The sequence below is a fragment of the Sinocyclocheilus anshuiensis genome, unplaced genomic scaffold (assembly GCF_001515605.1).
Source record: "Sinocyclocheilus anshuiensis isolate Anshui unplaced genomic scaffold, SAMN03320099.WGS_v1.1 scaffold719, whole genome shotgun sequence".
Classification (NCBI taxonomy): Eukaryota; Metazoa; Chordata; class Actinopteri; order Cypriniformes; family Cyprinidae; genus Sinocyclocheilus; species Sinocyclocheilus anshuiensis.
The window spans coordinates 1168180-1188770 of record NW_015552643.1 but is presented as its reverse complement, the minus strand read 5'-3'; the positions used below and the strand labels follow the sequence as shown (position 1 = coordinate 1188770).

Sequence of the window (20591 nt, the reverse complement as noted above, 5' to 3'; positions counted from 1 at the left end):
AGAAACAGAGAGAGACCAATTAGCTGTGATTTTAACTGTCCACTATGTGAATCATCTTTAATAAGCCTGGTTTACATACATTTAGAGTAAATACCTCTTTGCACTTTGAGACACACACACACACACACACACACACATTCTCTCTTTTCAATCAGCTAGAGTATAGCAACAAGTGGCTGTTCAAATAGGTCTGAGCCAGTATGTGGCTCTCAAGGGCAAACTGCGTCATTCACATCCAAAGCAAACAACTTTGGTCTGCTTTTATAGGAAGGTTCCGGGTTCAGTACAAGCTCTATGGACAGCATGTCTACATTATGCACAGAGAATATTGTAGACGTGTCCCTCAGTTTGTAAAGAATTTAAGAGACCAGATCGAAAGTCTTCTCAGTTTGCAAGAGCAGTAAAATAATAAAAGCTAATAAAAAGATGAAGCCAAGAATTCACAACCCAGCATTTGGTAAGTTTAAAAAAGCTTTTGCCACAGATGATATCAAAGAGTATATATATATATATATATATATATATATATATATATAAAAACTTAAAAAAATAAGTTAGTTAGTTATTTATTTAGCAGCCTATGGAACTCAAATGTTGAAACTCAAAAAAATATATATTTTGAGAATTTTCATTCATTCATTCATTCATTCCACTCACTCATTCGTTCATTCACCTCACTCACTCACTCACTCACTCACTCACTCACTCACTCACTCACTCACTCACTCACTTCACTCACTCACTCCTCTCACTCCTCTCACTCATTCATTCATTCATTCCTTCAGTGGAAGTGAATGGCCACCAAAACTGGTTACCAACATTTTTCAAAATATCTTTTGTGTTCTGCAGAAGAAGGTAAGTCCTACAGGTTTGGAACAAAATTAATGTTCATTTTCACAAATACTTTAAAAAACACAAGCATGCCATTTCTGCTTTAATAACCCTCCAGAACATATTGTCCCGTAGACATTAAAAGCTAAATGAAAAGTTTAAATGATTTTCTGTAGTACTTCACAGTATTTCAGCGACACTGTTGACAAAGCTTAGCTTGTATCGAACCTGGCTGGCACATTCCCACAAAAACAGCACAGAATAGGAACTAGTGAGATAAAAGAACACTGTGTTTGAGGGCAATAAAGCACCCTACTGGATCCCAGTCTGGACTTTGATGTTGTCTATACAGTGTGTTGACACACAATCAGATGGAAACATTCTCCTGTGAAGAGCTCTGCTGTGGGGATGTTGATGTAGGATGGGCTTTCTGCGTATTCAATGTGTCCTGCTGCTAGTGCACAAACACATCGATTTTTCTCATGCAGCAAGCCTATGAAATTACAGCCAATCACATGGAGTGGCCAATCATTTCCTCCCCAGAAATTAGGTTAACGCTGCCACTTCCTGTTTGGCCTGGTTCCCTTTCTGAGTGTATTTCGCAGGCAACACTTACTTACAAAGGCTTCCACCAGCTTTCAGCCCTTGGGTCAAAGCCAGCCAGATTCCCTTGCTGGATGAATAGGCTTTTAAAGTCAATGGAATTTTTATGGAAAGATGCTGTTTGTTTGTGTGTGTGTTCTGTGTATTTAACAGATGCAAGTAGAATAAATAAAAGCAGAGCAGATGAGATGAGACAAAATGTGATGTGATGAGACAAAATTAAATAGCATGAGGCAATGAATGAGATTAGACAAGAAGAGTGAAGATTAGATAAGAAGAGACTTGGTGTGAAGAAAAGAGTATATAAGTGAGATGACAAAAGATGTTAGAAAAGAAACCAGATGTATGAGTATGTAAAACATGAGACAAGTAGAAAACAGAAGAGATAAACACCGGTATTCAGTATGAACCGGTATACCGCCCAGCACTAAGAGATAAGATGAGAAAATACTAGATAAGAAAAAAAGAGATTATAAGAAAGAAATGAGCATGTATGATAAAGCAATATTTGAGATGAGACAAGCATATTAGAGACAAGATTTAATACTGTGAGAAATTAGCCAAGATGAGAAAGGAAGAGTATGTGAGATGAGAAGAGACTAGAGCTGTTCAATTAATCGAAATGCAGTCTTGATTTCAATTTTGGCTTTATGAAAATACAATAATCGAGATAAAATGATTATTATGCCCCATTCCACCCCCCTTTCCACCGGTGCACTTTTGCTCCTCCAAAAAAAACCCAAACTTAACATGCAAATCAGTAAAATCATGTAATGTGATTTTCGCAAAATGAGACGTGCTTGATTTATTAATATTTATTAGATTTGTTCGTGTTTTTAAAAACACGAAAGATAACTTGCAATGTTCTTTGCATGCAATCCGACATGGAACAGAACACCGACATGTAAAGTGAACTTTTAGCTTTTGGAGCTCTTAAAGCGACAACAGGTAATATTCCTTCTGCCATCTGTAATATTAATCAAACAACAAAAGACAAATAGAGAATCACTCACTGCTCTTGACTGAAGGACTTTTGTAGCTTTAATAAGAAGCAAAGCAAGTTTAATTCTTACATGTTGATGTGAATGTTTGATTCATCTGTATCTTTTTTTCTATTGTTTTTGACCTTTGCTTATTTGTTTTATTGTATTACTAACTGTTTATTAATTAATAGTTTTTGAGGACTTTTTTTTAACTCATATGTTACCTTAGTATTCTGCTGGTATTGAGATTTGTGAAATTTCGCTGGTATCTAAAATGTAGATGTCATAGCAACCTTATTTATAGAAAATGTATATTTGATATATATTGCTATCTTTAAATTAATCACTCATATAAAGTTTTGGTCATATGGGTCACAAATAATTGTATTAAATAATCGTGATTAGAATATTGACCAAAATAAATAAATATTGATTATGATTTTTTGCCATAATCGAGCAGCCCTAGAAGAGATTTGCAGACATTATGTGAGAGAGTATTTAAGAGAAGAGACAAGATGAGAAATGAAGACAGTATATGAAACGAAAAAAGGAACAAGTCAAAAATAGACTAGATCATGTGAGCGAAAGAGACAAGATGAGATGAGAAGAGACAAGAAGATACAGAACAAGATAAGATGAGATTATGAGAAAGAAAAGAGCATGCAAGAAAAGGTAGTGAGACAAGACAAAAACAGTTGAATAGAGACAAGAAGAGACATGAAATGAGAAAGTAAGAGTATGTAAGAGATGATACAGGAAGAGACAATATTTTGTGAGAAATGAGGAGATGAAAAGAAAGGAGTATCAGTGCTCCGATCAGGATTTTTGCAGCCGATACTGAGTACCGATTTCTTGTCATGGTGATCGGCCGATACCGATGCTGATTCTGATGCTTCAAGCTTTATATAGACGTTTCATCAGGCGCATGCGCCTGGCCCGGCCCAAAGTTAACTTCCGGTCTGTGTTTGTTTATCAGTCTGGCTATGGCACTGGCTACAAATGCAGTTAAAGTTAAGGTGATGAGTAGACTGAAGTTGGGCTCATGTGGTTGTGCTGTGGGATGTGTTTCCCATACATTTATTTATTTGTAGCGCTCGCCACAATATCAAAACCGACCGATTTTCCAAAAGGATTCGTTGAATAAACTTGAGCACTTACTGCACATTTAAAAATCAAAACGAGGCGCGGGTGTTTTTATATCACTGTATTTCTGAAGGAAGACTATCTTTAGAAAATTTTCGAAGTTATTTTCATTTCATCTTTCATGTTATGTGCCTGATAAAGCAGAGTTTGTGAGCTCAGCGCTGCTTTGTGTAGGCCTACAGCTGTTACCGGGGAAACCTCTGTTTCTCCCACTTTAAAGCACCTCCTGCTGGCAGAGAATGAATTTGCATTTTCAGTAAGTCCGTCTGATTTACGCAGCAAACATATTTTGCTTTTTCCTATATCCACGTGCGCTGCGGATAATTCGCGGGTCGGGTAATAAAATGCATTCGGATTATTTGCGGGTGGGTCGCGGGTGGATAAAATAAATCATAAATGATGCAAATATTAACTACATTTTTTTCATGAGGCAGATGATTTCGTGTGTGTGTGTGTGATCGTTCGCCTGATCGGGAAGTGACAGACAGAAACGGTGACATTCCAGATAAAGTTTGAAAGGAGTAAAGCCTGTGTTAATGCTATTAAGTAGGCTAATATGGCCAATGAAGATATTTTGTTTTATAAATAAACGTTCATTTAAAAAGCAGCCCACGATCAGCGATACGGCTCAGACGAGGTTTTGTTCCGTCCTCCATGCTGTGCCAACTCACAAAAGACTATTTTTAGCCAAGCAGCACGGAGAGCCGGTTCAGAAACGTGCCGCAGCTGCAGTATAAACACAATCACTGACTAGAGCGGCCGCGATCAGCTCCGGTTCCCGTGGAGCCGTAACGCGCCGCAGACATGTGCAGTGAGGCGCAGAGCAGCTCTAACGACACTGAATCTGCTGTTAAAAATGAACCATCCATTCATCATATCATCATGCAAAACATACACGAGAAATAGCAAATTTTTCATTGTTTCTCGAAACGTCATAGCATTTTCACACCGGCAATGACATGACTGTGGCTCAAAATCATTTATGCCCCACGCATCATGTACGTGCTCAGGCGCTGATGTCATCAAATTGCGATCGGTTCGTGAGATCTGCCAAATAGTGAGTACTGATCGAGTCATGAAATGTGATTATCGGCCGATACCGATCTCTGGCCGATCGATCGGAGCATCCCTAGAAAGGAGTAATGCATATGAAAGAAGAGAAAATATATTATGTCTGAGACAAAATGAGACAATTGAGCAGAGATGAAAAGAGTATGTGAGAGAAAATGAGATAAGAGACTGAGATAAGAAAAGAAAAGAAAAGAAGAGTTTGTGACAAATGAGATGAAACAAAAGAATACAAGATTATATGAGAGAAGAGAAGATATGAGAAGAAGATAAAAGAGTAAATGAAAGAAGGGAAAAGATGGTATGTAAGAGACAAATCGAGACGAGAATAGACAAGAAAAGAAGACAGTAGCTTACATGGCTGGTGGACTTAAAGCTCTGGGGCTTCCACGGCATATTAGCATTCACTCAGCGCCATGTTTCAGCTCAACACTCTCTCGTTCATACTCCATACATCAGTCTGACAGCTCACGCTGAGCGTATGTGAGCACCAGCGTATTTAGAGATGAGCGAATGTTCTCTGAGGCCTCTGCGGCAGACACGTCGTACACGAGAATGAGAAGCATTTCAATCCCTCTAAATGGTCATTTGTCAGATTAACAGCGCTCATTCACATGGATAAGAGTGAAGAAATCACAGCTCATCTTCACTTAGGATTTCCAGAGCTGCACTGTTCAGCACAGATACTGCAGCAAGCTTACTAGAGATGCAATTAGTGTGAATTATGAAGGAAAGACTGCAGCAATGATGCTATGCTCAATTTTCGAAATGGAACACGTCACAGCTAATATTATTAAATGTGCATAAATATGTGCATGAGAAACTCAAAAGTAGTTTAGCACTTTAAAGCTAGGGTAGGCAGTTTCAGAGAGGCTAGGAATAGCAAGTTAGCTTTGAAAGCATAAGATCCAACCCTCCCTGCAAATCACTCTCCAAAGCCACACCTCCTGTAGGCAGACCAGAGTCTAACCAATGACTGCTTTGGTGGAGGGTTGAATGCGACGCTGTCAGATTAGAAAACATTACAGTAAACAGCGCATGATATTCAATAATAACGGCTTCTAGTCTTGCTCGGTTTGCAATAGCGTAATGGAACGCACTGATTACATATCATGTCTGCATGAACAGGGTGCATGGAGGTCTGCAAATCAATACGCTGACAGGCAGATAGGACAGCCTATCGTAGCCCTCGGACCGAGGGATATGATTGGACAAACATTTTATGGTCTTACGCCTTCCACGGACGATATCAATACATATAAATACATTTAGACCACTTAACTTAGTGATTGCTATCGGAATGTTTAGAGACTTTCAACCAGCATAACAAAAAAAAAAGTTATTGAACCAAATCTCCTACCCTGCCTTTAACGCAGCAGGAATCATTCCTCAAGTCCGGGTATGCGTGCTTTCCTATCACACTGTATGACAAATGTAGCATACCAAATACACACTATTTGCGAAACAGAAAGCAAGAAAACCTGGATCATGTACTACTTCCACTGGGATTCTGAAGTTTACATCCAATTGACATTTTGCAATCCTATGAGGGCATGGGAGCTGAAGAGCTGTCAGTTTTGAAAAGTTGACTAACTAAATAAATAGTAATAGTTGACTAAATAAATAAATGGCGGAAAACTGTGAGCTGAGAAACTCATTTCTGTAGCACAACTTGTAAGTTCTACAGGTACCAAGAAAGTTGTTCCTCATGCTTGATTGTTCATGTTTAACATTACTTTAGTAAATTATTTTCACGATTGCTGGTAGTAGGTGAACAAACATCCAGGTCACAGGACAATGCCAACAGTGGAGGATTTAGTGTATTTGGGAATGTATTCATTCAAAAGACATAAATAACTGAAGTAAGCATCTTCATCAATGGTAGTAAAATTCTTTTTAGATAATTGTAGATGCAGCTGAGTGTCCTGAGCTCACCATTATAAAAGCAGTTGACCCAAGTTTAACATCCCCTCACTACAATTTGTCATTGCATTGAAAAAAACAAAACAAAAAAAGCATATTGACATATTAGCTGTGTCACATTTCCAAGTCTGTACTTACAATGTAAAACTTTATGCATAGTTTTTTGGTTTCTTCCTGTGTATGCCAAAGATTCTTGTGTATGCGTGACATTTTGTTTGTTGTGCTAATATGAATGTCTTTCTTCTTGTACAGCAAAGATCACTGTAGGGTAAGAACACCATTCGAGAACAAAAGTAATGTACAGCAATGTTTTTTTTGTGCTAGGAATCACACTGTAAAATATTTATCAAACTTGTAAATAAAACAAAAACTAGTACATTTTACAATACTATTTCAGTTTTTTTACTTCAGAATTTCACATATAATTTAATTGAAATTGTTCCTTGTCGCTTCTTTCTAACTGTATAAATTTACTAGCGATTTCTCAGTGAAAATTTTTTTGTGGACAGATGTGGCCATTAAGAATGCGCTACATTTCACTTAAACATGTTTATCAAAGTGTTCTCATAAAGACGACAAGAAAGATGACGATAAAGAATGTTGTGTAATGTGAGCAGTACAGCAGTTCCAGTAATCTGACAGTAGTGTAGTGAGGACACAGCCTAAATAAACCACACAGACACAGGTCTATCTAGTGTGCAGTAAGAGTAACACATGCTCTTCTGTTCATTCTTTCACTCTGGCATCTTTGCCCTCACAGACGATTCCACTCAGATTCAAGAGCCGTCCAGCTTTGTCACACACACACACACACACACACACACAACACTCTCTGACACCATTCAACAAAGAATCATTCAGCTCTAAAAGGAAGTCAGTCAGGCAGACATTCCCTAGCTATTTTTATCAACACTTTAGGAACTTATTTCTAATTTTTCCCTCTTATAAAACTCCCTCCCCAGTTCCCCAGAATGTTCTTCTGCCTCTCTCAATCTCTCCACCTCTTTTTAGCGTGAAAATACCCAGAACTTCCTCAGAGTGGTATTTTCAGTGGTGTGATGTCAATGAATGGTCTGGATCTTTATGACTTTAGGCACACACACAACCCTGTTAAGCATCTGTCATTACAGCTCACTCACACACTCGTACATGGGCGGCTTCAAGCCGCAAACAGCAAGCCATCATTCAAATCATAGCTTCTGTACGTCAAGTTCAGCCCACGATGGAAAAGATGCACTGTACAAATCAGAGCTCTAAAAGCAATGTTCTTTAATATAATTTCAGCTTGTCCCTTAGTTTGTAAAAACATAAAAAGTATGTTTAATACATTTAGAAGTCTATGGTGCAAAGAATTTTTTTTTTTTTAGATTAAACATTACAATACACTGCGTTTTAAAATCATCTACAGAATGATCTAAACATCTAAAAATCTAATCTAAACACTATGCCAGTTAACATGACAACTTAAATTAATTTGTTATCATTTATTTATGTAGATTATGTATTTACAGTACGATTTAATTTATTAAGTGTTTAAAGCATTTTTTATGAAAATAAAAGGCATTGTACTGGGTTAAAAGTTACAATTCACACAATTAAATTAAACACTGTGTCTGTTAACATGACAATTTATTAAACCAATTATTAATGAATTATTATGAAGTTTTTTTTTTTTTTAAATCAAATAAAAAATATGTAGTTTATTAAATGCAAATTGAATGTTTACGGGAGGCCAAACAAACTCAACATTACATTTGATTTATTCAAAGTAAATTGCAGTAATATTTTCGTTTATCAACCATGACAAAGCAAATGCCTAATATGCAGTTACAGTACATGCTGTATTTATGACAAAAACAAAAATTTAAAAAACTTTTGTGCAATAAACACACACTATGAGTTTGTACTGAAGATATTAGCAATCAGAGACTCATTACACTTTCTGTCTTCATCTTTTTCTCAGTCAAACTCCTCTTTCGCTCTCTCTCTCTCTCATCTGAGTGCAAGTAACTGTAATGTCAGGCCTGAGTGGTGACATGCTCATTTCCCGCCTGTTGTTCTCTCCTCTTGACTTATACATCATTTCATCCTTATTTTATCCTTAATGAAAGGATGGAGCAGAGACCAAGGGCGCACACGGTCGAAAAACAAATCGAATTTCTGACAGATCAATCTCATGCAGTTATTGCTGCTACGCTTCTACCGTGACACGTTGCTTTCAAATGTAGATGTTGAGGAATAAGCATGGTGTGAAAACAAACAAGAACCCACCACAGTCTGCATCTTTTATGACATATATTTGAACAGACTCAGTCTCTGCTTTTTGCTATTATTTTAATAAACAGATAAAAGGACAGCTATATGGAGCAAAAATAACTACAAATCAAGATTCTGATTATTTTAATAGTGTGTCCAATCACAAATTTGTAGAACCTATTTCTGATTTGACACATATTAAACATTAAGCTACACCAAAATATATCATTTATTAAAGGGATAGTTCATCCCAAAATGAAAATTCTGTCATTAATTACTCACCCTCATGTCGTTCCAAACCCGTAAGATCTTCGGAACACAAATTAAGATATTTTTGATGAAACCTGAGAGCTCTCTGACCGTCCCATAGACAGAAACACAACTGTAATGTTCCCATGTCTAGAAACATAGTAAGGACATCGGTAAAACAGTCCATGTGACATCAGCGGCTCAACTTCAATTTTTCAAAGCTACGAGAATAGTTTTTGTGCGCAAAGAAAACAAAAATAATGACTTTATTCAACAATTCTTCTCCCCCGAGTTACTGTCTTCCGCCATTTTGGAGAGTATCACAACACATACGCACGCTTTACCCTAAGCGTAAACAACGCTAATTACGCCGATTACGTTCAAGTGCGTGCTTTCCCCCTCAAACGTAAACAACGCTGATTATGTTCTTGGGTACTCTCCAAAATGGTGGAAGACATAACTCGGGGGAGAAGAATTGTTATATAAATTGTTATTTTTGTTTTCTTTGCGCACAAAAAGTATTTTCGTAGCTTCGCAAAATTGAAGTTGCACCACTGATGTCACATGGACTGTTTTACCGATGTCCTTACTACGTTTCTGGACCTGGGAACATTACAGTTGCATTGATGTCGATGGGAGGGTCAGAGAGCTCTCAGCTCTATCAAAAAATGAACGAAGGTCTTATGGGTTTGGAACGACATGAGGGTGATGTGCGCAAAGAAAACAAAAATAATGACTTTATTCAACAATTCTTCTCCCCCGAGTTACTGTCTTCCGCCATTTTGGAGAGTATCACAACACATACGCACGCTTTACCCTAAGCGTAAACAACGCTAATTACGCCGATTACGTTCAAGTGCGTGCTTTCCCCCTCAAACGTAAACAACGCTGATTATGTTCTTGGGTACTCTCCAAAATGGTGGAAGACATAACTCGGGGGAGAAGAATTGTTATATAAATTGTTATTTTTGTTTTCTTTGCGCACAAAAAGTATTTTCGTAGCTTCGCAAAATTGAAGCCGCTGATGTCACATGGACTGTTTTACCGATGTCCTTACTACGTTTCTGGACCTGGGAACATTACAGTTGCATTGATGTCGATGGGAGGGTCAGAGAGCTCTCAGCTCTATCAAAAAATGAACGAAGGTCTTATGGGTTTGGAACGACATGAGGGTGAGTAATTAATGACAGCCTTTAATTAACACCCTTTAAATATTCATGTATAAAGTTGTTCTTTAATGCGACATTCATCAGTTAATCCAACATCGATAGACCAATAACCTATTAAAGTGGAAAAGTGCAAACTTCTGTAACAAATCAGTCAAAACAATGGTAGCTAAACCTAAGAACTGACATCATAATGAAATGTAATGATGTCATAGAGGTACTGTTTAAAGAGAGATGAATGATGTCATCGGATCTTACCTGGCTCAATTTCTTCATGATCTGTGTCGCAATTCAGATTTTTGGTATGCATGAGTGTGACGAACACTCACACCCACACTAACACGGTATCAGTTTTCTTTACTCGCCATGATAAAAGTCAACTTTCAGCAGCTAAAGAAATCCAGTTTCTTATCGCTCCGAGTCAAATAAGACACGATGGAGAGGCAGAGAAAGAGGAGAAAAGAGAAAGAAATGGAGAAAAGAGAGGAATGGTGGGCAAAGATGACAGCAAGGAGGAAAGGAGGCAACGAGACGCGTTCTGACAATACGGCTGTTTGTTTACTTCAGAGACACGTCACGCTTCAGACCCACACACTACATACCAGACTGACTAACAAACAAGAGTTGAAAATGGAAAACAAGCTAATGTGTATTCTAAAAATCTCAACACTTTGGATAGTAAGGTAGCCTATGTAAAATTGTTTATGGAGCAGATTAAATGCCTATAATTTATCATTTGACTCATCCTATTCACACACACACACACACACACACACACACACACACACACACTTTACAGATATCTTAGTGGTTGAAATGTAAACTTGCTTAGGTAAATCTTAACATGTGTCCGATATAGTTTCCTAAAATCAACTGTCTCAAAATGTGCCAAGATACCTAAGTGTGCAGTCAAAAGATGTCAATATGAACTCAAACATTTCTTCAATATAAAAAATGAGACACTATCCACATTCTTCTAATGGCTCTATGCTGTCAACGATTGTCTCATTTGTCTATTTTTAGTTCTCCTAAAAAATTGTAGGAGAAACATCACATACTTTTTATATTTGAATGAACTATATCTCAAGACCTCATTAGCGTTTCATTTGAACAATTTTCCTTTGAGATGACAACATAACTGATTGAGTTTTCCTTGTAGTAATAATGCAGTGTGGGAGGAAAAGAAAAAAAGAAGGCAGATTATTACAAGTCAGAACAGAAAAAGAACGAGAGCAAAAGAAAGAACAGAACCAGAAATAGAAAAGGATGTGAAGAGCAGTGGATAAATTATTTACCCCTTTTCTCACGTCACACCACTGACCTGAGACTAAACACTTGGCTCTATTAACAATCAGATGACAGAATCAGCACCTTCCACTTACGAACAGCCATGGCATATTATTGTTTGCATGTTAGCATAAATATCAATCTAAACGTATTACCATAAAATTCATTATTTCTGAAATCTGAAAAAGTCAATAGAGAAACATTACCAAATTCTCTTCTTCTGCAAGGGATTTTACTGAAAAAGCGGAAAAAGGTTCTTCAGACTATTAAAATGTTTTTCACACTGGGAATAAAATTGTTATTTTAAGAGGTGTTTACAAAAAGGTTCTTTGGGGAACCAAAAATGGTTCTTCTATGGCATTTATACATAAATACCCTTTTGGTATCTTTATTTTTAAGCGTGTAGGATACAAGATTTAACAGCATGCAAGGGACACAGTCTCCAACTGCCAGGAAGCTAGTAAAAAATGATAGGAAATGAGTTTGCAAATGCAACAACATAAATAAGTTGACATTATCAACCAGAAACTGTCACTTTGAATCCAATGGTCTACAAAAGGTGCCCGTTTTACAACTCACACACACACATACAAACACAAAGAAAGGCTGATAAATGGGGAAGTTGGTAGAGGAAGTGAACAACAAGATGTCAAATAGCTTTTAAATAAGACACAAATACACACACACCCACACACAAAAACACAGTGAAATTAGCTCATTTCACACTAACCGGGAAATATCACATCATACTTTCTTAATAAAAAACCCCTGAGGCAAACATATGTGAGTATGTAACCATGAGCTATATAGGCGCAGATTGCAGGGGACTTGCGTGGATTGCTAAATTCAGGGTTGAAATTGAAGACAGAACAATGCAAAGCAGACTTCTGTTTAGTTAATTCAAGGTCGCTGTGTTTCACAAGAGTGGATGCTCCTTTGTGAAGCAACTGCACACACATAAATAAACATGCACAGATTGGAAGGTGCAGTCCATGTCTTAAATTAATACATTCACTCGAAAATCTGTCATCAGTTAAATTATTATGTTGTTCCAAACTCATTTCACCTTCTGTCTTTCATAGAACACAATAGGATAAATTTTGAATAATGTAAATGCTGCTCTTTTGAAAACTGTGGCAGGGGAAGATTTTCAACAAATAATGACGTAAATTTCGATCTGTTCCTGTTGGCCAATATATGGATGATATCGGTAACAGGAATTTTACATACATAATGCCATTAATATGCCATAACAGGCAATGATATAGCATAGCTTAGTTTGAAATCAAGGATTTCAAGTACTCATAAATATCCAGTGATAGCCAAACTCTCATCTTCCAATAGGGTATATGTCGGACGCCTCCTGACCAAACCCGGAAAACAGGTCTCATTGCTTCCACTTGCAGAGAACGTGTTAACAGCCACATTAAATAATGGCGATATCTATGGACTTTTAAGGTAAACAGTTAAACTAGCTAGCTGTTTTTAATGTTGACGTTTTATTCAATTTTTATATCTAAAAATTAGTGAAATTAATAAAAATAAAAATCTTTTAGATATCAATCCTCATATGTGATGGACAATGATCATCTTTGTATCTACTTTGAAGGCATCGTGAGTAAAACAGCTTCACATTTAATAACCGGAAGCAATGAAACCAATTTAACGAATACAGAAGTCTATTGCGCATAACCCCTAATCACCCACATGGTCTGTAATACAGAATACATGCTTTTCTGCAATCTGCACATGCACACTTCGGAAGATTTAACAGGATGATTACCTAGTTCGCAAGGTTTGTGTAATTAAAACTGAGATTCAAAGATTCACTTAATTTATATAAATGCTTATTAATGTATATTAGAAAGTATTATAGAATTTTCCTTTATATAACTAATAATAGAAAGGTAAACACTAAGACACTTCTTTTCATTTATTGCTTACTTTCATTGTTTAATACTGAGACCCACACATGATAAGCAGGGGGAAAAAAAGGTAAATCGTGCACACAATTTCCTAATTCGTTTCCTCGGTTTAAGTAAATCGTTTGCTCAATATAATAATTTGTTCTACTTCCAGTTGCTGCTATGTTATGGACAGAGACACTTTAATTGGGTTTTATTTTGAGTTGGCAATGAGTTATAGAGACATTCTCAAAAGCCTTGCAGCGTTGCATGAAATCATTTTAAGCTGTATTGAGAAAGTGGACAGGAAGTAGAACAAATTATTGTTTCCTACGCACAATTTACTTAAAACAAGAGCATAAGTTATTATTTTGTGTGCACAACTTACTAAAAAACAAGGGAACAAATTATTATATTGAGCGCACAAATTACTTAAAACGATGGAACGAATTTGTAAATCGTCACACAATTTAGTAAACCGATGAAACAAATGAGTAAATCGTATTCTAATTAATAAAAACTGCCCCACTTCAGACACCTTTCAGCCAAACAGAAAAACGTATTGTGCAATGCTGATAATTTTTAAAAATTGACAAATATTGACCAATATATCGGTCTTGGCGAACAATGTGTGTGTTTTTTTTTTAAAGAACAGCAAATTTTGTGTTCCACAGAAGAAAGAAAATAATGCGAGTTAGGAACAACATGAAGGTGAGTACATTTTAAAAGAACAAAGCGGCTTTTATAAATAGATGTCTTTACTTTGTCCTTGACTTCCCTCTTATCCACACAGACATACACAACTTTTTCAAATACACTAAAGCGAAACTACTAAAATAACCGCAAGCTTTTCAAGATATTGTCAGACTCAGTTACTCCAAACACATACAAACGTACACTCTTTTGTACAGTTTCACATACACACCTGCAAATCGGCTACTGGCGCGGCGGCGAGAGGGCGACACCAGCTCCTTAACAATCTGCAGCACTTGCATGATCAGAAGGGGGCGGGGCCAAGGCGTGAAGAGAAGGTGTGATGGGGGGCGGAACCAGTGCAGAACAAAGCATAAAGAGCTTCATTCTCGCCACACACAAAAACGACTGAAAATATCATTACTAGACTGAATTTAGTTACAAAATAGTCTTGAGTGCGACTGTCACTCTAGTTTAATTGGTGGCCATCTTGGTAAATCCTTAGAACATTAAACCTCACATTAACTTGAAACACAAATTTTTTCGTTAAAATTACAAAATATAATAACATCGAATAAATCTTTAGCCCAAACTAAAACTATTTTTCAGGCTGGTCCAGCTAATGCATGTTCAAGAGTAAATAAGCAGCCGATGCCTCTATAAAAAAGGTGTCTGGTTCTTCTAATAGAAAAGTGAGATTTCTATTTCTACGGCCACCATACTGTAAGTAGAAAATTCTTCCATTCATTTTGTCACGAGCCGTCTCCTCCCCTTATACCTTCTCTGATGTTAGTCTCTTGTCGTTTCCATTAGTTTCCAGTTTCTACCTTTCAATTTGTGTACAAAATGAATCAAAAGGCAAAGTCCGCAAGACCAATCAAATCACACCACTAATTCATAGCACATAAATAAATCACGTGATATATTATTCAGCATCCAAAACACAGTTTCTGTCTTCTGTAGTCTTCTGTACTTCAGAAACCGCAACAAATCTGTTCAGAAGCAGTGTTGCAGGTTAAAATCAGCAATGAATCCTGCAGAATTTGCTTTCTGCAATCCAGGTCCCACCGGTCCAAACACGAGGGTCCGCGTCTGTCTTTTTTATCCCTCACATCATTTCTTGCTGCTTGCCTCTGCCTTTCACACACAGTCTTCTTCCAAGCAGAGTTGGGCATCTGCAGTTCTTCTCTTGTTTATTTCACTCTTTCACAGATAGACACTGTCCAGTTCTCTTTCCTGTAACCGCAGTATGTTTGTGTTTCAGGTAGGAGAGACCATCTGAAAAAGTGGCTACACTTCTCTCTCTCTCTCTCTCTCTCTCTCTATCGCAGTCTCTGGCATCCAAATCAATACAGCTAGGGCAAGCTGTATAACACAGCTCTACTCTATTCTTCTCTCTCTCTCATTTATTCTTCACAGCCCCGCTCGCCACTGACACACACGTTCCAGCTTTAAATTAGAGAGCATCTGTTACAACAGCCCCTCCCCTCAACTCTCTCTCCCTCTTTCTTTCGTTCTCTCTCATCATTTCTCTCTTCTGTTCCTCCTGTTTTAGAATATGCAAATGCTGGTCTTATATTCAGAATATTATACAGATGGGACTGTAAATGTTGAATCCTTCAATCTAGGATACATTATGGATTGGAAACGAAATGATTCAGATGCCTAAAGATCTTGTTCAAAATTATTTTTGCAATTTTAAAGAAACAAGTGAAAGAGAAGCCAGTTGTCTGTATTGTACAGGAATGGAGACATTTCATAACAGTTAACAGAACTGAAAGTCATGGAAATCTGACAGACAGGGCAGACAGACAGACAGACAAGAGTGACAGATGATAGACAGACATACAAGACAGAAAGATAGACAACAAAACAGGCAGACGAGCTGATAGACAGCTAGATAGACAGACTGATAGACATGCATGAAGACAGACAGACAGAAAAACAGACAAGACAGACAGACAATAGACAGTCAAACATACAAACAGACTTAAATAGGCAGGCAGACAGAGAGACAGACAGACATATAGATAGATAGACAGACAGACAGACAGACAGACAGACAGATAGATAGAGACAAGCATACAAACAGACTGAAATATGCAGACAGACAGACACAGGCAGACAGATGAAGTAGGTTGCATTCATAATGCACAAACATAAATCATCTGAGAAAAGGTCCAACGGAGAGTTATATTTTTTTTTATATAACACAAACAAATAACAAAAAAAAAATCTTATTTGGATTATCATTATTTGATTGCCATCGCATAATTGCAACAGGCCTATTTGTGTTCATAAATGTGGCCATTCATCATTCTTTCTAATAGTTCTCACAAGTCATTTCTGTACAGCACGCCAACAACCAACAATACAGAGAAATCAAACAGACATTTGAGAGAGATCTGAAGTCAGGTAAATGCTGCCGATGTTATTTTTTAGTAATTTATGTCTTAACACACAAACATACGCACACACAGCAAACCTGCAAAGCGCTGGTATAATCATATGCCAAACCCCAGAGTTAAATCACAAATACTCGTGCATGTCTAAATGATTACACACTCTCACACACACACACACACACACACACACACACACACACACACACACCTCCAAGCATGCTATTCATCAACCTTACATTTCACAGTGCCCGGTCTTGCTCAAGGACAGTGTGTTATCATGGCTTGCTGCAGCAGTGTGTATGCGTCTTGTGCAGACATCCAGCAGCACATGTAACCTCCGTTGTAATCAATCTCTACATAATGGCCTCATTTGGATCTAATTACCCTCTACCTCCCTGAAATGTGCTGAAAGCGTCAAAAACACAAAACAGCCTGACAACATTACATCAGCATTACATCACCACTGCTCACCACAAAATAACACTAGTGAACCATGTTTAAACCATGAGATCCATGTGACTGGATTTAACCACAGCTATCATGGGACTGTAGATAAAGTACTGCACAAGCCTGTGCTAACCAAACTGCAGTGCAACATTACTGCAACCAGTAAAGAATACTTTTACAATGTTCCTGAAATGTCCCTTAGAGTTACTAACCTGTGCAGCAACAGAACTCTGAAATCTTGTTCAGAACTGCTCAGGGATGAAGACAGACAGATACTTTGGTACTCTGGCAATTTTGTGGTATTGATTTTGATCCCCTAAAAGATTCTGTTCCCCTACACAGAGCAATTACAACAATGTTGAGCAGTCAACAAACACAAAGACAAATCAATCTGTGGGTATCGGTCACTGTGGCCTTGTGTGAAAATAATGGGTTCGACTTCCAGACTTTCTAACCCAAAAATACACTTTCAGTAAAAGAGATCCAAAGAGAAGCAGAGATAACAAAAAGAAAAGACAGAAAACTGTGGTATTCCACTATCACACTTTTAGCTTGCCAACCTTTTTCCACAGGAGTTTGAAGCTTAAATTCATGTTATCCAATGTCTTTGTCCATCTATCTTTAGCAGCTGACAACCTTCTGGCCAGAATCTTGATCTTGGGGTCTTAGTCATGAAACAGGATCACATAAACATGGCCTTGGACTTGGTATAAAAACAAAGTCTTGGTTTGGATCGTGCGTTTGGTCTCAGGCAAGGTAGGTCACAGTTTATTCCTAGCATTTACTGGTGGGAATTTTCAAGACCCAAGACAGGTGTTAGGTTGGGTTGTAGACAAGGTTGTGGTTAGGTTGTTGTCTATGTTTCTGGGCCTCAAGAGTTTAGAATTTGGTCTATATCAGGGTCTTGAGAGATCGTAAATTGATATGGGTCTTAAGGAGTCTCTAATTGGTCTGGGATTGGTCTATATCTGGACCTTGAGGGGTCTAGTACTGGTCGGAGTCTTGGTATTGGTTTAGGTATGGGTCTTGGGGGGCAGGAGTTGACCTGGATCTAAGGGGATCTGTATTGTCTGGGAGTCAGAGGTTCTGGAATCTGTCTGAGTCTCGGAGGCTCTGGTATTGGTTTGGGAATGGGTTTTAGGGGGTCTGGAGATTGTCTGGATATTAGGGGATCTGTATTGTATGCTTGCAAGAGGGTCTGTAATCTGTTTGAGTCTTGGGAGCTCTGATATTGGTTTGGGTATGGGTCTTATAGGGTCAGGAATTGGTATGGATTTTAAAGGAACTGTATGGGTGTAAATGGTCTCGAATCTGAGTCATAAGGGCTCTGGTATTGGTTTTGGTATGGGTCTTAGTAGGGACTGGGATTGGGCTCGATCTCATTGGATCTTTTGTGGTTATGGGACTAAGAGGATCACTAACTGGTCACTGGAAATGGTCCATATCTGACCTTAGAGGGATCTAGTATTGGTCTGATTCTTAAGGGATATGTTATTGGTTTGGCTCTTAGAGGGTCTGGTATTGGTCTACATCTTGTCCTTAAGGAGTCTGAGTCTTGTACCTCTTTCAACTAGGGCTGGTGCTGGAACTGGAGTCAGTGCTTGGCCGGGGGCAGAACTCACTCACCGACTTGGGAGCTATAAAAGTTCTGTCCACTGAAACCAAAGGTTCCCTTGTTCAAGACTTGCAAGGCTTTGAGGCTAAACCCAGTTCAGAACCAAGGTTTAGCCACTGGTCCAGGGTTTTTTTGTGTGGAAAAGGACAGCTTGGATACAGATTGGGCACTGGCTTATGAGGGGGCTGTGTCTGGGTCTTAGGGTGAGTCAGGTATTGCTCCGAGTCTTATGGGATCTAGTACTGGTTTGGTTCTTAGGGGATCTGGTATTGGTCTGTATTTGGGTCTTGAGATCCGTGGTTGTGTCTGAAAAACTGATCCATGTGGACAGAGCAGAACTGATCTGAAATCAACAAGTACGGCTTGCGGTCCAGACCCTAAGCATGTCAGAAATAACAAGCATGATGGAGTGTTATGTTGATGTGATAACAGTACTGGATTTGTAGAAGCTGAATAAAGTGAATGCACATGGCACAGCTAAGCTTTAATAATGCATGCAGAAGCGTGGATTCCTTTGATTCAGATATGCAGAGGCACAGTAACATCCCACAGCACCGCACTGCGATCAGTGTATGTGATGAAGACGGATCATAAAGCACCTCTCAAAATGCCCAGCATGAATTTCCCCTCTTTTATTCACTCTCTACTGCTGGACAAATGCCATTGAGAGAGAGGGTGTATAGTGGATTCAGAAAACAGTCTGTCATATCCTGTTTGCCACTTTCTCATCCTCAGTGTTATGTTTCACATGCAATGAAATGGTTGTTTAATTGTGATTGTTCCACTGAAATGATGGATTTATTTATTGTTTGTTGACAGGTTTGCACTGATTGCAATTACAGGGTGATTGTCTATGACTATCAGTATTAAAGGAATAGTTCAACAAAAAATTAAAATGTTGTCATCATTTACTCTCCCTCATGTCGTTCCAAACCTGTATTTGGACCTGTATAAGTTTCTTGCTTATGTTGAAAACAAAATAAGTTATTTTGAAGAAAGGAGTTGTTGATCCTCATTGACTTCCACAGTAGGGGAAAAAATACTATGGAAGTCAATGGAGACTATCAACTGTTTGATTACCAGCATTAAGTTTGGTCCTCATTACAACTTATTCTGGCCAAGAACTGCCCACTTAGAAAAGAACAGACCATGTGACCAGCATGTAAAGTGACCAACCACACTTTAAAGGATGCTTTATCTAATATCAATATGAATATTTTTTTTTTTAAATAAACCCTCAGGCTTAGGAGTCTTTGCAGGTGGTTGTATAAATTAGCAGAATATGTGTGCAGACTTTGTGATCAGAATGTCCATCTAGAAGTAATAAATTATTTCACAGACATAACTTGATGTCTAACAAAAGATGAAAATACTGTTCTGCTTGTGAATATCTAGTTTACTTGCCATGAAATGTCTGAAACAAAACTTGATACCATGTACCTCACATTGATTAGCTCTTCCTCAAATGTGCTCATTTTATCAACCCATTACCTTGTAAACACAAGGTTGTTTCCTGCATATTGTGAAAAAATAGCTATGAATCAGCCCAAAGGCAATCTGCTTTTTTAATATCTATCTATCTATTAGGAGGGGCCAAATCAACAGTTTGGTACATTCTGAGAAAAAAAGGATGCACTAGTGAGCTCAGCAACATAAAAAGTCCTGGATGTCCATGGAGGACAGCAGTGGTGGATGATCAGAGCATCCTTCCCATTATAAAGAAAAACCCTTCCACAACATCCAGCCAAGTGAAGAACACTCTCCAGGAGGTAGAGATGCCACTGTCAAAGTCTACAATCAAGAGAAGACTTCACCAGAGCAAATACAGAGGGTTCACCACAAGCTGCAAATTAGGCCAGACTAGATTTTGCCAAAATAAAAAACATCTAAAAAAGCCAAACCACTTCTGGAAAAGCATTCTTTGGATGGCTGAAATTAAGATCAACCTTTACCAGAATGATGGGAAGAAAAAAGTGTGGAGAAGGCTTGGAACAGCTCATGATCCAAAGCATACAACA

At 38.0% G+C, this 20591-nt stretch overlaps 1 protein-coding gene across 3 annotated transcripts in view; it reads right to left on the bottom strand.

Moving 5' to 3' along the window:
* The window catches only part of usp6nl (USP6 N-terminal like), an 82565-nt gene that overhangs the window by 25595 nt on the left and 36379 nt on the right, over window positions 1–20591 (bottom strand). The window contains exon 1 of one of the 3 annotated variants that reach the window (XM_016458500.1): window positions 14339–14638. The exons of 1 other annotated variant lie outside the window; for it this stretch is intronic. In XM_016458500.1, coding sequence (XP_016313986.1) covers window positions 14339–14408 — 70 coding nt within the window. In that variant the 5' untranslated portion in view covers window positions 14409–14638. Of the gene's footprint in view, window positions 1–10480; window positions 10500–14338; window positions 14639–20591 lie in introns of those variants that run through there. One more of the 3 variants, XM_016458503.1, reaches the window with a different exon arrangement.